Source organism: Falco naumanni, chromosome 7 (assembly GCF_017639655.2).
Source record: "Falco naumanni isolate bFalNau1 chromosome 7, bFalNau1.pat, whole genome shotgun sequence".
Classification (NCBI taxonomy): Eukaryota; Metazoa; Chordata; class Aves; order Falconiformes; family Falconidae; genus Falco; species Falco naumanni.
Genome location: NC_054060.1, coordinates 42,054,363 through 42,067,701, shown reverse-complemented (window position 1 = coordinate 42,067,701; position 13,339 = coordinate 42,054,363). Strand labels below are relative to the sequence as shown.

At 44.7% G+C, this 13,339-nt stretch overlaps 1 protein-coding gene across 1 annotated transcript in view; it reads left to right on the top strand.

The window, feature by feature from the left end:
- LOC121091111 (ras and Rab interactor 3-like) overlaps positions 1-13,339 on the top strand; it is a 179,473-nt gene that overhangs the window by 148,779 nt on the left and 17,355 nt on the right. Inside the window, exons 20-23 of the mRNA XM_040600344.1 lie at positions 177-249; positions 3,272-3,363; positions 6,655-8,130; positions 10,562-10,870. Of these exons, the coding sequence (XP_040456278.1) occupies positions 177-249; positions 3,272-3,363; positions 6,655-8,130; positions 10,562-10,870 (1,950 nt within the window). The remainder of the gene's footprint in view (positions 1-176; positions 250-3,271; positions 3,364-6,654; positions 8,131-10,561; positions 10,871-13,339) is intronic.

Genomic DNA, 13,339 nt, shown 5'->3' with positions numbered 1-13,339 from the left:
TGAAGAATCTCATTGTGTTTGGCCATCTGAAGCCAGTTCTTTATGCTTCTTCATATTAGTCCATGCAAATACTGGACAATCACAGAATGCAAGATGTGTGAGCCAAACCCACCAGCTTTTTTCACCATACAGATCAAAGAAAACTGTTGCTGACTGTCTTTTTTGTTTTTCATCAGTCCTGTATCTGGAAGGATCTGTCCTTGTATTTGAGGATGTCTTCAAACTGGTTGCCTTCTACTGTGTCAGTAGGTGAGTTGGATTCATTGCTTCCATGGAGGGGTCGCTTTACTCTCCCCTCTGGACTGCCTTTCCCCAATATCCAATCACAGCACATCCCCTGCTGTTGCCTCCAGTTTCCTCTAACCTGTCAGAGCAGGAGCTATTTCAGATAGTAGTATCTCTGATGAGGCTAGGCCACCCAGTTTCTAGTCAGGCACACCATAACCACAGCGGTCCCTGAAGCTGGAAGCTTTGTCTGAGGAAGGTCTGTAGGGCTGCACCCACAAAGGACTGAGGCACTGGACTAGGGCTAGGAGAGCAGGGAAAAGGGTCCTGGATTAACCATCTCTTATTTAAAGCAGCTTTAAGCATACACACACACCTGGCAGGGACTTAGCAAACCTGCTAGCGGACTGTTGCCTGTGGGTGACTCAGAGCACTTAGTCACTTATCGGGAACCTGTCAAGGAGAGTAGTCTTGGAACAATTTATGTTCTTTAGCCAAAATTAAAAAATAAAATAAAGCAATAATGAAGAGACCTTGTTTGTTTGCTCAGTACAGAAATACCAAACGTAGCGGGCACAGAGATGGGAAAGACCTGTAAGGTCATTTTCATTAGGGCAAGGTTTGATCAGCAGCTGATGAGTCCCTCTGCATAACTATGTGTCTGCAGTGTCCTCTAATCTGTGAGTTTGTGCCAAGCACACTGCAGCAATATCTCCACAACATTCCTGTTGCAACAGGCCTAGTTTGGGGTTGGATTGAAACTTCTGACCTCCTCTATAGAAACTTAGATGACTCTTAAAGTAGGTATTTCCATTTAAGAGAGGACAGCAGATTCAGGATATGTTTACAAGGCAGTCATGTTAGTGACTTGGTTAGGTCACAGAGTGGGAACAGTCTATCTATGGTATGACACAGTGTGCTGCAGCTTACCCAGCTGGTAACATTCACTCTATTTTGAGGGCTGCTTCTGCAGCCAGCTGACTTCCAATGCTGCTGGGCCAGGACACCTGCCTGCACACAAGGGACCACACTCTGTCTCACCTTCATCAATGAAAAGACATTTAGCTATCTAGATGTGTATAGACCCTGTAGAATGAGCAGAAATTAAACCCTGGGCCCATATAAAGATTTCTGCCTTACCAAAGCGAGTAAGAGCCCATATACAAACAAAAATTGAGCATTTCTAGTCAAATGGCTGGTGGGAGAGAAAATATGCTCACCTCTGCTTTCCTGCAGAAAAGGTCATGGCTTAAGAGTCTCAGAAACAAGGAAAAGCTTTTCTGTTATTTCCTGTTACAGATGTTACTTCTCAGTGTCAAATACACATTCACATGGTTCATATGATTTCTCAGGTCACTGTCAACAGACAAGGTAAATAGGGAATAATGTTCTGATAGAAGCAGGTAATAAAAAAGCTGCTTATGCACTGACATACCATTTTCTGGCAGGAGCTGTCCGTGATGGTGAGTGGAGAGGCCTGTTCTCAGGGCTGTAGTAAATAGTCATCTATAAACAGCTGGAAACAGCTTATCACGGCTGATGGGCTTTTCTCAAAAGTCTTTCCTGGTTGATTTACCCTAGATCACAAAAATAACATCTGTAAGTAACAGGTGACTTGATGGTTTATCTGCAAGCTGCCACCCCATGAATAAAACCAGATATTTTTTTCTATTAGAGTAATGTCTTAATGTTTCCTGATTTTTAGACTTATTTTTCTACCAAAACTGAAAAATAATAATAATTTAAAAAAAAAAAAGGGAATTGTTCATACATATAACAACAAACAAAGCAAGCAGAGTGTCCATCGATCCTCTTCCTCTTTTAAACCTGATATCTGCCATGAAAAAAAATAATAATCCTGGGATCACATCAGTGTATGTCAAACAATATGATAACAGAGTGCTCAGTGGTGCAGGGAGAACCCTTGCAGTACACAGTGGATCAATAAAATATGTGTCTGTTAATAAGGGCAAAAATAGTCCCCCTGCTTTCATCTGTCAACAGATCAGTCCTCCCCAGGTCTGCAGTCATATGCATTTTTGGGGTGTGCATTTGTGTAGCAAAGAACACCTGCTCACAAGGCCTGCGTTTTCTAAAATAATTTCCTGCAGTTTGCAGGACTTTTTGTTAGATTTTCTAATGTGTAAAATGATCCTGCACCATTCCTTCCTACCTTTTAGGGACTGTTAATGTTTTTTCTAGTCCTTGTTAGAATGGGAATTGAGGTAGGAGCAGGTTTAGCAAATTGTCACTGGGCAAGAGGCAAACCTGAACAGTTCACTGGCAACCCAGGAGTTCCATGAAATTATTTGCGATTTAGGGTGTGTTTCAGTGAAACCTAACTAACGTCCTTTGAGAGACTGTATCTTTTTTTCAGTGAAAATACAACATCTTTCGAGAAACCAATCAGTCTGAAGTCTCAGAGCAGAGAGTAGAGGGATATGTTTTCTCAGTGCCATGTAGCACTTCATCTTTTTCTGTCTCTCCAGCCAGAGGTTACCCTTCCCCAGGAGGAGTCCTTCTTCCCTAACCCCACTGTGTCTTGCTCTGTCCCCATGCCTTACACTTACACTGATTTTTAAAAGGGAAAGCAAGATAGGGAAAGAGGGGTAAACAGAAAGAAAAAGGACTGTAAATACCCTCCACACCAAAAAGAATGGCTTTTCTAATTGCAATAATTACCATTTGCAACGCTTCAGTTTTCATGGGAAGGTATTTCAACCCTTGTGGCCTTCCTTGAGGTGAGAGGCGTTCCTGCTGTTTCCAGAGGAGGAAGCAAAATGCAATGTTTAAGCTAGTGGCATGGCACAAAGCATCGCCACAGGAGCTGGTGATCTCTTGTGAAATCAGAGCAACTCAGGCTGGCACAATGTACATGATGCCTTACTGGCCACGAGATCTCCCTTTGACAACATCCAGGACTTGGCAGAACAGGGATGAAATTGCATGCCACTTCAATCATGAAAACCAACAATAAAATTAGGAATTCTTAACAATTGTGGGGTTTGTTCTTTTGTTGATTTTTCACTGTGTTTCTTTTTTACAGGGATTTGCTGCCCTTCACCCTGAAGCTACCACAAGCAGTATTAGAAGCCAGTAGCTTTCAAGATCTTGAAATTATCTCTAGTCTGGGGATAGGTAAGTCCCTTAAAGCAGCCGGAGTTTTGCTCAGACTTGTGAGAACCATGGTGCCTCACACAGACACAGTGCAACTAGAGGATAGATGAACTATTGTCTTCAGAATAACTGAGGAGGCCTGAATGCAAGAGAGAAGATGCTTATGATCTTCATGTTTATACGAGCACACTGAAAAAAGGTCTCTTGCCCCTTTGGACATAAACCTCCACTTGGACTTCTGTGCAGGGCATGGGATCTACAGTCCCACTGTATAAGCTGGGGCTTTCAACACTGGAAGCATGGCACAGCCTTTCAAGAGTAGCCTACACATTGGAAGTAGTTGACATCTGAGGTATATGAAAAGAGGAAAACACTTTTGCAATTTCCCCTTATGATGTGTGTGGGTAATGCTGATGGAAATGTGATAAATTTTAATTTTGATATTTCTGCTTTCTCTTGCAGGATTTCTAGTTGGTAGAGAAATATGTAGTGTCCCAGCATGTTCTCTCGCCTCACACTAATAAGATGCAAAAAGGAATGTTATTTTTAGTGACAGCACCAAATGAGCAAATTTTAGATCAGATGTGTAATGCTACAGAGCTGGGAAATTCAGTTCTGTTAACTAAAGGAATTATCCCTATTCCTTCCCATTTAACACTCTCCACTTGAGTAATTACAGTTAGCCACTCTCATACTACTTTGCTTTTCAGTTTTCCGTCAGCTGTTGAAAGCAGCAAAACAATGGTAAAAGCTGAAGAGTTAGCTCACTTAAAGATACTCACTAGAGCACCCTGGGGCTTTACAGATCTATTTTTGGATCTTCTGCATTGTACCTCCCAGAAGGCATGGGCAAACCCCATGGGTTTCAGTTCAGGAAGCTTGTTGAATTTGACCATCGGATTTGCCTCTAACACATTTAGCATCCCCTATTTTGAATATGTTCCAATTTGTAAAAGCATCCTTGAGTATGAGCATCCAGCCAGCACTTACTGCTTAAAGAAAGGTACTTTGCAACTTGAGATAGCAAGTTGCAAGCTTATTATTAATTTTATTATAAGAAGTGTAAAAATTTGGATTAAAATGTATGAAGAATATCATGATTCTCCAACCTTCGGCTTAATTTGAGCCAGCAGAGGAAATCCTGACTCAGGCAACAGTCTCCAGCAATTTCTGAAAGGAAGGATTAACTAAAGCACAAGCAGCAAAGCAATATTGGTTGTAGTCTTCTTCCTCTCCTGTACACTAGTGGTCATAAAAGTGGTGATGCTTGGAGGTTTGCTTGTCACAGGTCATTACATGCCAGGAAAGTTTCTGACAACACAAGAAATCCTGCTTTTGTGTAAAGATTTCCTGGGAAGTTATGCCAGCTTCTTGGAGTGCTGTGCTGTCTCAGTAAAATCAAACAGGCTTAATTAATGTATTAATGTTTACTGCTTCCTTGAACAAAATGTTGTGGGTACAAATGGGTACACGAGCAATAAGTGCTGCCCAAAGTGGCACTCCCAAAGGAAAGGTAGCATTGTTTGAAATTCTTGTATATTGCTTTTTATTTATTTCAAAGTTGCATGTTTTTGAGGGTGTAGAAGTAAGATGTCTACCTGCAAGCTGGATTGTTCCACGAGGGATCTGGCTGTTATGTATTATTGTCAAAAAGGATGTACTGCAGGCCCTGTAGTCCTGACCTCACTGGTACAGAAGGCATTTTGGCAGAATTAGCGTGATTGCACTGCACAAAGAGCACATACCACCACAGATGTGCTGAAGCCTCACAGAACTGCTCAATTATCCCTCCTAGAGTGTAAGCTAAGGGAGGATCCAGGACAGCAATAGGAGATGATCAAGCTGCATTTCCTTCTGTATGACACAGTGTGGCTGGGCTGGGAAATGCCCTCTCTGAAGTAGCTGTGTAACCCTTGGTAGGACCACCTCATATGGTCCTTCGCAGTCTGAGGGGAGCATTGCCTGTCCATCACAGTGTTTTATTCTGACCGCTGCTGAGAAAAATAACCAACTTCCCTTTTGTAGAGTGGTTTACTCACCATTTCCTCAGCCCATGAGACTCCACAGCATTATATTCTGACTTAAGCAACTGCCACTGCCCTGTATTTGCTGATACCCAGCAAGAGTTGGAGCATTTAAGGGAAATCATACCCCAGACAGTCTCAAATGTGAGGGAGTTGGCAGTGTGATGCTATTATATAGTGCAGTTGCTTCTGTGCATCTACTCCTGAATTCTGTTGTCAAGTGTTCTGCTGTTCCTGGCAACACTTTATTTTAAGCTTCTTTGTTCTCCTCCCTCTCATGGTAGGAAATCAGAGAATAAAGCTGTTCTAACCTCAGACCTCCCTAAGAAAACATGCTGATATGCTTGTAAAGCCAAATTAGCCATGGACACTAACCTAGGCTATCACAGTTTTTAGAGAGAGGCTAAATCAGCAGTTTTATCCCGATGGGAATGGACAGCCTTTTAGTTCACCTGTGCATGGCTTACTCTGTGCCTATGTTATAGAAATGCTTGGTTAGAGGGAGCAGAGGGGCAGCAAGGAGTCAGCCTGGCTCTCCTGCCCTGCACCCACCGGAGGAAAGGGAACAGTCCCTGTCCCTGGGACAGCTGGCTGTGGCCCAGGGAACCAGATCGCTGTCAGAGGGAGGGAAGGCCAGCAGTGGACTCAGGGCACCAAGGGGGAAAGGCAGGGCCCTGCAGAGAGCAGGTCATGGCAGCAGTGGAAAGAAGACAGCTTTTCCAGCAACAGCGTGTTGCTGGCTGCAAGCAGGAAGCCATAAAAAGTCACGGCTGCACCAGGGGGCAAAACGGGAAGAGGTGGCCTGTCTTTGGGGATGCAGTGGGCAAGGTAGAGATTTTATCTGAATGCGTTTCGTCACTGAGTTCTATGTTGGCTTTAGTTGAAGAGTTTCTTTGCTCTGTTTTGGAATTTCCTTTGAGCTTTCCTGCGGTGCTTGTTTTTAGGAAGAGTCGCAGGCAGATGCTGCCCAGGGCTCTGGCCAGCTCAGCCCTGCACCCCCTTCCATGTGATGGGCTGGGGCCAATGCTAGTGCAGCCGACAGGAGAATGGGGCCCTGGCGAAGCAAGTTGAAGACACCGTTCTGAGCTTTTCCCCTAGTTTGAAGCATGTCACACACATAAAACAAGCAACCCTTTCTTCACACTGTTTTGTGCAGAGGTGTGAAAGCTTGTGCACCATTTCTTTTAACAAAAAGTAGGACTTCTACATACCAGTAGCAGCTAAAATTGTCTCAGAGTTTTTTCATTCTTCTTTTCTTTCATTCTTTTTTTTTTTTTTTTTTTGACAGATTTCTGGGATTCCTCCTTAAACCACAGAAGAAGAGGAGAGGCATTATCCCACCCTGCAATAGAGTCTGCTTTCAGCACTGCCCAGGCAGACAGCCTAAGATCTACCCAGTGTTTTGCAAGCAGCACAAACCACTGCTCATGTGAAATTGAGCTGTCAATAGGAAATGACAGGCTGTGGTTCGTGAATCCTATTTTTATAGAAGAGTGCAGTAATTCTTTTCCCCCGGATGTACCTCCTCCTAAAAGCCATCCTGTGAGTGCCAATCTTCCCCCTGCCACCACGCTCACTGAAAGGAGGTCTCCCCGCCGCCCCCCTCCACCTCCACCTTCTCAAGCTCTCATTCAGAAATCTCTGAAGTTCCTGCAGGACCCCATGACTGCCTGTGAAGAAAACGAGCTGCTTCTTCAGCCACTAGGAAAGAGCATTAAGGAAATGAAAATTGTGGGCAGTGACAATAAAGAAGAAGGGAAGCAGAGCTACTCAGTCAATGAGCCCTCGGCAGTGAGTCCCAAGAAGGGCTCCCAGCCCTCTGTCCCCCCACGGAGGCGGCTGTGTGAGAGGACCTCAGAGGAGGGCTGTGTGGGTAAGCCTGGAAGTTGTGAAACGCTGCGAGTGGAACAGACGGAAGAAAAACAAGACACAAGTACAGAGAGCAAAGATAAAAGGTCGCTGTGCAAAAAGGCTGTAGAAATGCCTGGGGAGGTTCCCGAAAGGACTGTATCACAATTTCAGGAAACAAAGCCCGAACCTGCAAAGAAGAAGGAGGACATGCCTGGGATACAAAGCAATGCTATTCAGCAAGGAAAGTCACCTCCTATCCCACCACCAAGAAGAAAGAGGCTTTCCCAGGTACCAAAGATCCCAAGCTCCTGCCAGTCAAAGCAAAGAACAGTGGCAGAGACTGCCACAGCGCAGGCTTTGTGCAAGAGCAGCTCAGCTACAGTGGCAGGTGGTGCCACTTGCACAAACACCAAGACTGAATCAGGACATGGCCGCAAATCTGTCAGCTCAGCTGAACTGAAAGGTTCACACTCGTCCCTGGAAGGCCCAGGAGGCAGCACTGTAGCTCAGGCATCAGCGTCTGAGCCAGACTCCTACTCCACCAGCAGCACAGAGGATGACCTGGAGATGCTGAGTAGTTCATCTGGTAAAAAGACACGGTCTGTGATCTTGGACAAGGCCAAGAACAGGCTGTCCTTTGCCAGCTTGTCCAATGTCTTCACAGTCTTTTTGTCTAGTGACAGGAAGCTGCAGAAGAAGATAGTAGAGTTGGCACAGGACAAGGATTCATACTTTGGCAACCTGGTGCGGGACTACCGAGTGTACAGTTTAGAGATGATGGCAAAGCAGAGCTCCAGCACAGAGATGCTGCAAGAAATCCGGATGATGATGACGCAGCTGAAGAGTTACTTAGTGCAGAGCACCGAGCTGAAATCTCTGATAGACCCAACCTCCTATACCGAGGAACAGTTAGGTAGGTGACTGTGCTTTACTCATCCTCAGGCAGGATTTGGGAAGGTGAGGAGGAAGACGGGATTATAGAGACATAGGTTCTGCATTACAGAATTATAAACCATCTCCTAAAAGCTGAGGGGTGCAAACTGAAGTCTACTTTGTGGTTGCCAGCAATTGGAGGAGCAGCTCTAAAAACTGGGAGACCAATGAGGGGGAAAATCGCATTATGAATGTTTTAAAGGGAAGAGTTTAAGCAGAAAAGATGTATGTGTGTGTAAAAGAGACATATATGTATGTATGTATGCATATGCATATACATATACACACATACAAATCTGAGTCTGTGTGTATATATGTGTGTGTACGCATAGGCACATACACGCAGAGCTGTGTTCAAACACAAAAGACCAACTCCCCCTGCACAGCTGTGCTCCCCATGGCCTTCCACATCCACTGCCCCACGCTCTCCAGTGAGGATGGAGAACTCCCTGCATGTAGCAGCCACATCAGGGGTCAGTCACTATCTCACAAGGAGTGACAAGACTACAATGATTTTGACTGGCACATTGGAGGAGTCACTCGATCCTATTCTGTGCTCCTCAGAGCTCAGAGGTGTGGAAGAGCTGCCTGCTACAAGACCACTGCTGGCTCCAAAATGCAGAGTTCACTTCTCTTTAGCACAGACGTAGTTTGCTTTTGAGGAGAAGGAAAATAATACTTCTGGCTGTTTAGAAGTGTTTTGTTGCTTCTCCTTCAATATTCTGTGAGGGAGTAACACGCTACTTCCCTCCTTGCTAAGAAATGCACTGGCCTGTAGGATTTTTTATCCCACTCAAAACCATACAGCCAGAAAAAGTATGCATGCGTGCACTCACACAGTCTTGACTTAAAACTGTTTCTTGAGGACCAAAAACCCATGCAGCACTATTTATGAGATCTCTAAGTTGCCTTAAAGCAAGCTGGGAGCTGGAAGACCCCCAACACAGAACATGGCCAACCACAGAAGTGACCAGGGATTCCGGTGGATCATGCAGTTCCAGTATTAGGTGGGACCCAGCTAAGTGGTGAGCCAGGACCCAGAGGCACTCAGCTGTCAGTCTCAGCAGGCCCTGATGACTTCTTTCTCCTCAGCAAAGGCTTCACCTGATCCTGCAGTCTCTGCAGCAGAACAGACCTGCTGCCAGCCCCTTGCCATATCTAGGAGGGGGGAGCTACAGTTTCACTTCTCATGCACTTCATATAACACCTGCAATTTTTGTCCCAATAACCCCTTTCTTCAAGGCAGAGGGGGGTGTCAGCACAGAGAAGTCTGTCTTGAGTCTGGATTAGGGAAGGTGGAGAGGAGGCAGAAAGAAATGTTCTTCTGCTTGGTAGAGTTGCATCTGTGCAAGGATCCCCCCACCTTCACACAGACAGACCTAGTTAAATCTAGCCCTGTTCACTGGCAGTTCCTTAACAGGATGGTATGATCCAGTCAGCCTAGGGAGGACTGTCTTCTCCTGTGGAGGCCAGGGATTCCCACCACGTAAGATTTGCCATTTGAATTTGCCCTGCTTCAGGCTGACTCTCTGGATTCTTTAAAAAAGTTGCATTTTGTATACATAAATGTTACTGCCCTCTGTTTCACTCCTCACTGATTAAGCAAATGAACTCTTTTGCCGTTGACCTTTTTGCCTCAGTGCAGGGGTGACAAAAGGATCCCTTGCAGTCCCTCTAGCTCTGCCCCTGGTTTCTTGGAGTCACACAACAGACTTTCTCACAGTCTCTCATGGTTCCTTTTGCCTCCTGCTAAATATTAAGCAAACTCTCAACCCACACAGACTATTTCCTCATCCACAGGTGGTGTAAGAGATGACTTGAGTATCAGTAAATTAGAGTCACCTGAGTGGTAAGGGTGAGAAACTTCAGACCTGATGCTGGTGTCTGCCTCTGAGCTGGTGGTTACAGCCCCTCTTCAGTCACTGCAGAGAAAGGGGCACTTTGAGGATGCAATTAATTTAATCCCAAAGCAAATATCTCAAACAGGTCTGAGAGATATGTTGGAAGGGACATGAGGTGAATCCTACATGGACATCTGTAAGGGCAGGGCTGTAAAAAAAAGGACAGTTAGGTGAGGTTCCTCATCTCTTCACAGAGTTAGCTTTCCTGCTGCCTGACAGTGCCATGCTGGTCAGCCAGGAGTCAGGCAAAGACAGGCTGCTGGTAGCAGGACCTCTCCTACAGCTCCAGCGGCAGATACCGCACATTGATGTTCATCTCGAGCCTATTCAGGACTTCTGGACTTGGTAATGAAACATTTACTTTCTGGGATGTAATTTCTGTTCCCTGCTCACAGCTATGCAGTAGTGCATGAATAACCAACCACATGCTTTCTTAGGAGTTTTACTTGCACTTCTACTAATATGTTAATTATCTCTCATGGACTTTTGTATTCTCCCTTCTCTATGCAGAAGTGATTGCTGAGACGGCTTTGTACAAATGTGTTCTGAAACCTCTAAAAGAAGCCATTGATTCTTACTTAAAAGAAATCCACAACAAAGACGGATCTTTACAGCAGCTAAAAGAGAACCAACTTGTGATACAAAACACAACTACCACTGACCTAGGTGTCACGACCAGTGTGCCTGAAACTGTTGTGCTGGAAAAGATCCTTCACAAGTTCACAACCATGCACAAGGCCTACTCCCCAGAAAAGAAGATTGCCATCTTGCTGAAGTCCTGCAAACTCATCTATGACTCTATGGCTCAGGGAAACCCAGGTACAGCACTCCTACTGAAATGGTGTCCCTCACTGGTCCTTCTCCATGTATTAAGGGAACAGTGTTTATGGTACAGTTGATGTGGTAACATTCAGATTGGAGGTAACAGTGATGGTCAGTGTGTTTGGTATCAGCTGTCTGCAGGTTGTGTTCAGAATGGGGGCTGGTTAGCGACTGTGAAATTCTCTACACTAATAACAGCTATAAAATTTTACCTGGTTAATTTTAAGCTCCGTAACTCCCGAAAACAGACATCTGTAAGTGGCTGGTTTATGGGTAATGTTCTTTTTGCACAGGTCTTCACACACTTCTCCATAAACTCTCAGAGCTCTGACCCAGCCTGTAGCAACTTAAGGTAAATTCTAGGAATGGCTCTTTGGGAAAAGTCTCTTGGTTTGGCTTTTACAAAGTTTTGCCTAAATTGAGAAGGACACACAGAATGCTAGTACTGATGCTTCAGTAAATTCCAGAAGCCGCTACTATGCCTCTTCGATGTGAGGAAGTATGTGCTCTGAGTATAAATATAACTTGGGCCTCAGGCCAACCACTAAATGCACACATTAGGCCCTTGGCCTGCAGACAGGGTGCATTTTTAAAGATAGACCAGGAAGCCACTTCCTTCAGGAATCTGCCTTGCCAGTTTAAGAGCTTTCTTTGTATACTGATGAGCTGATGACCAGCCATGCATATGTTTGGAGAGAAGCCAGACAATAATTTGCAATAACTTGTGGTTGTTCATAAACTCAGAATCTCCAAAGGTGCTTTTAGCTGTTCTGCTTTATTTTGTACTGACAACAGCCTTGGAGTAGTCATGCAGGAATTCTGTCCCTTCTGAGCCTCATCTCAGGGTCATCCCTTGGACAGTATGCAGCAAGGTTCAATGACCAACCTAAACATGTTAACAGCAGAGCAAGAAGCCACCCCAGCACTAAGCCTAAGCGGAAGGCAGATAGTACCTCTCACTGTCTACAGGCATTATGAGAAGGTTTGGACACATATAGGGGAATTTGTGGTAACTTTGTTAAAACAATTGTGTTAAGTTCGAGAGTAAATTTGGTATAGATCAAAGACTTGCATGCCCCCTTAAAAAACACATAGAAGACACAATCTCCTTCCAATGCTGGTGGTGTCTTACCTGCCTGTCACACCTCAGCTCAGGGCTGGAATTTCTTGGTTGCAGGAAATGCCGTTGTGTCATTTTATGTGATAGAAATCAAGACTCAGGGAAATAACTCAAAAACCCCTACATGTCTTAAAAGATTGACATTCATGAAATCAGAAATTTTGTTGTGGTATGCTATGCTAACCAAAGCATTTTGGCCAGCTCTGCTGTTTTCTCATGTTGAGTACTACTGCAGGCAGGTTGTAGGTCAAAAGCTGACTTCATTCCTGTGCATCCAGTTCCCTCTCCTATATATATGATCAGTAATGCAAATTAGGGGCTGGTCAGAAGAAAACTGGCCTGGAATTAAGGAAATGTACCCCAGTGAATTCAGACCAGAAAAGGAGGTTAAGGGGAGGTGAATGCTACAATCTAACTCCTGGATGACAGTGGACCTGGAGAGATTGAATGCAACATCCTGTAGACCCACTTAGAACTGAAAAATGTGAAACCTCTTCAACAAAATTAACTGATCCCAGATCACTTTGACTTTCCACCTGGCAAAGACAAACATTCTGCAAACTCAAAAGTTTTTCTGACAGGGAATTCCCAGCTGTGGGCTGCTCAGACCAGATTTCAGCGAGTAGGAATTCTCCTCCTGCTCTCTGCCCTGGAAAGCAGCAACCCAGGGCCCCATCTGCTTTCAGCCAGCCCTGAGGCAGCACAGTGCTTTTAACACAGGAAGAGCAGAGGCCATGCTCGGCTTCCTGTGCAGCAGTCTGTTCTTCTTTTAGCTCCTTTTACTCACTGCTGAATTAGAAAGTTCCCTCTTCTTCCAAGATCAGAGCAGGTGGAACACAGAGCTAATAATTCCTTCTGCTGCAGGACCAAAATCAGTCTACCTGTCACATCGTAATTACTTATGTTGCCTGGTTTAATTTGCAGTTTGGCAGCTCAGGCCAGGTCTTTATTCACTTTGCTGACCGGAGAACAGGGTTTCATCTCAAAGCAAAGTGCAAATACCACCAAATCAAGCACCCCTTTTTTTCAGACCTGTATGGGAACACAAGTTTTTTAACATTTTGAGACCCATGTACAGCAGTCCAGGTTTGGCCAGGGTGTCCCAACAGGTACGAAGTTTTCTTTAAAACTAGGGATAAGCTTACTCAGGAACATCTGTGTCTGTGCTAGTGCCCACCTCTGCACTGCTGCAAGAGTCATGAAACTTTGAAGTCAGCCTTGACTGACTGACCGAAGGTATATCAATCTATTTTAAGAAAGGAGTTATTTGGTTTGATTGAAATTCATACTACATGAAAAAATCTGCCTGAAAAATTCACTGTGGTTGAAGTCCCTGATACATGACT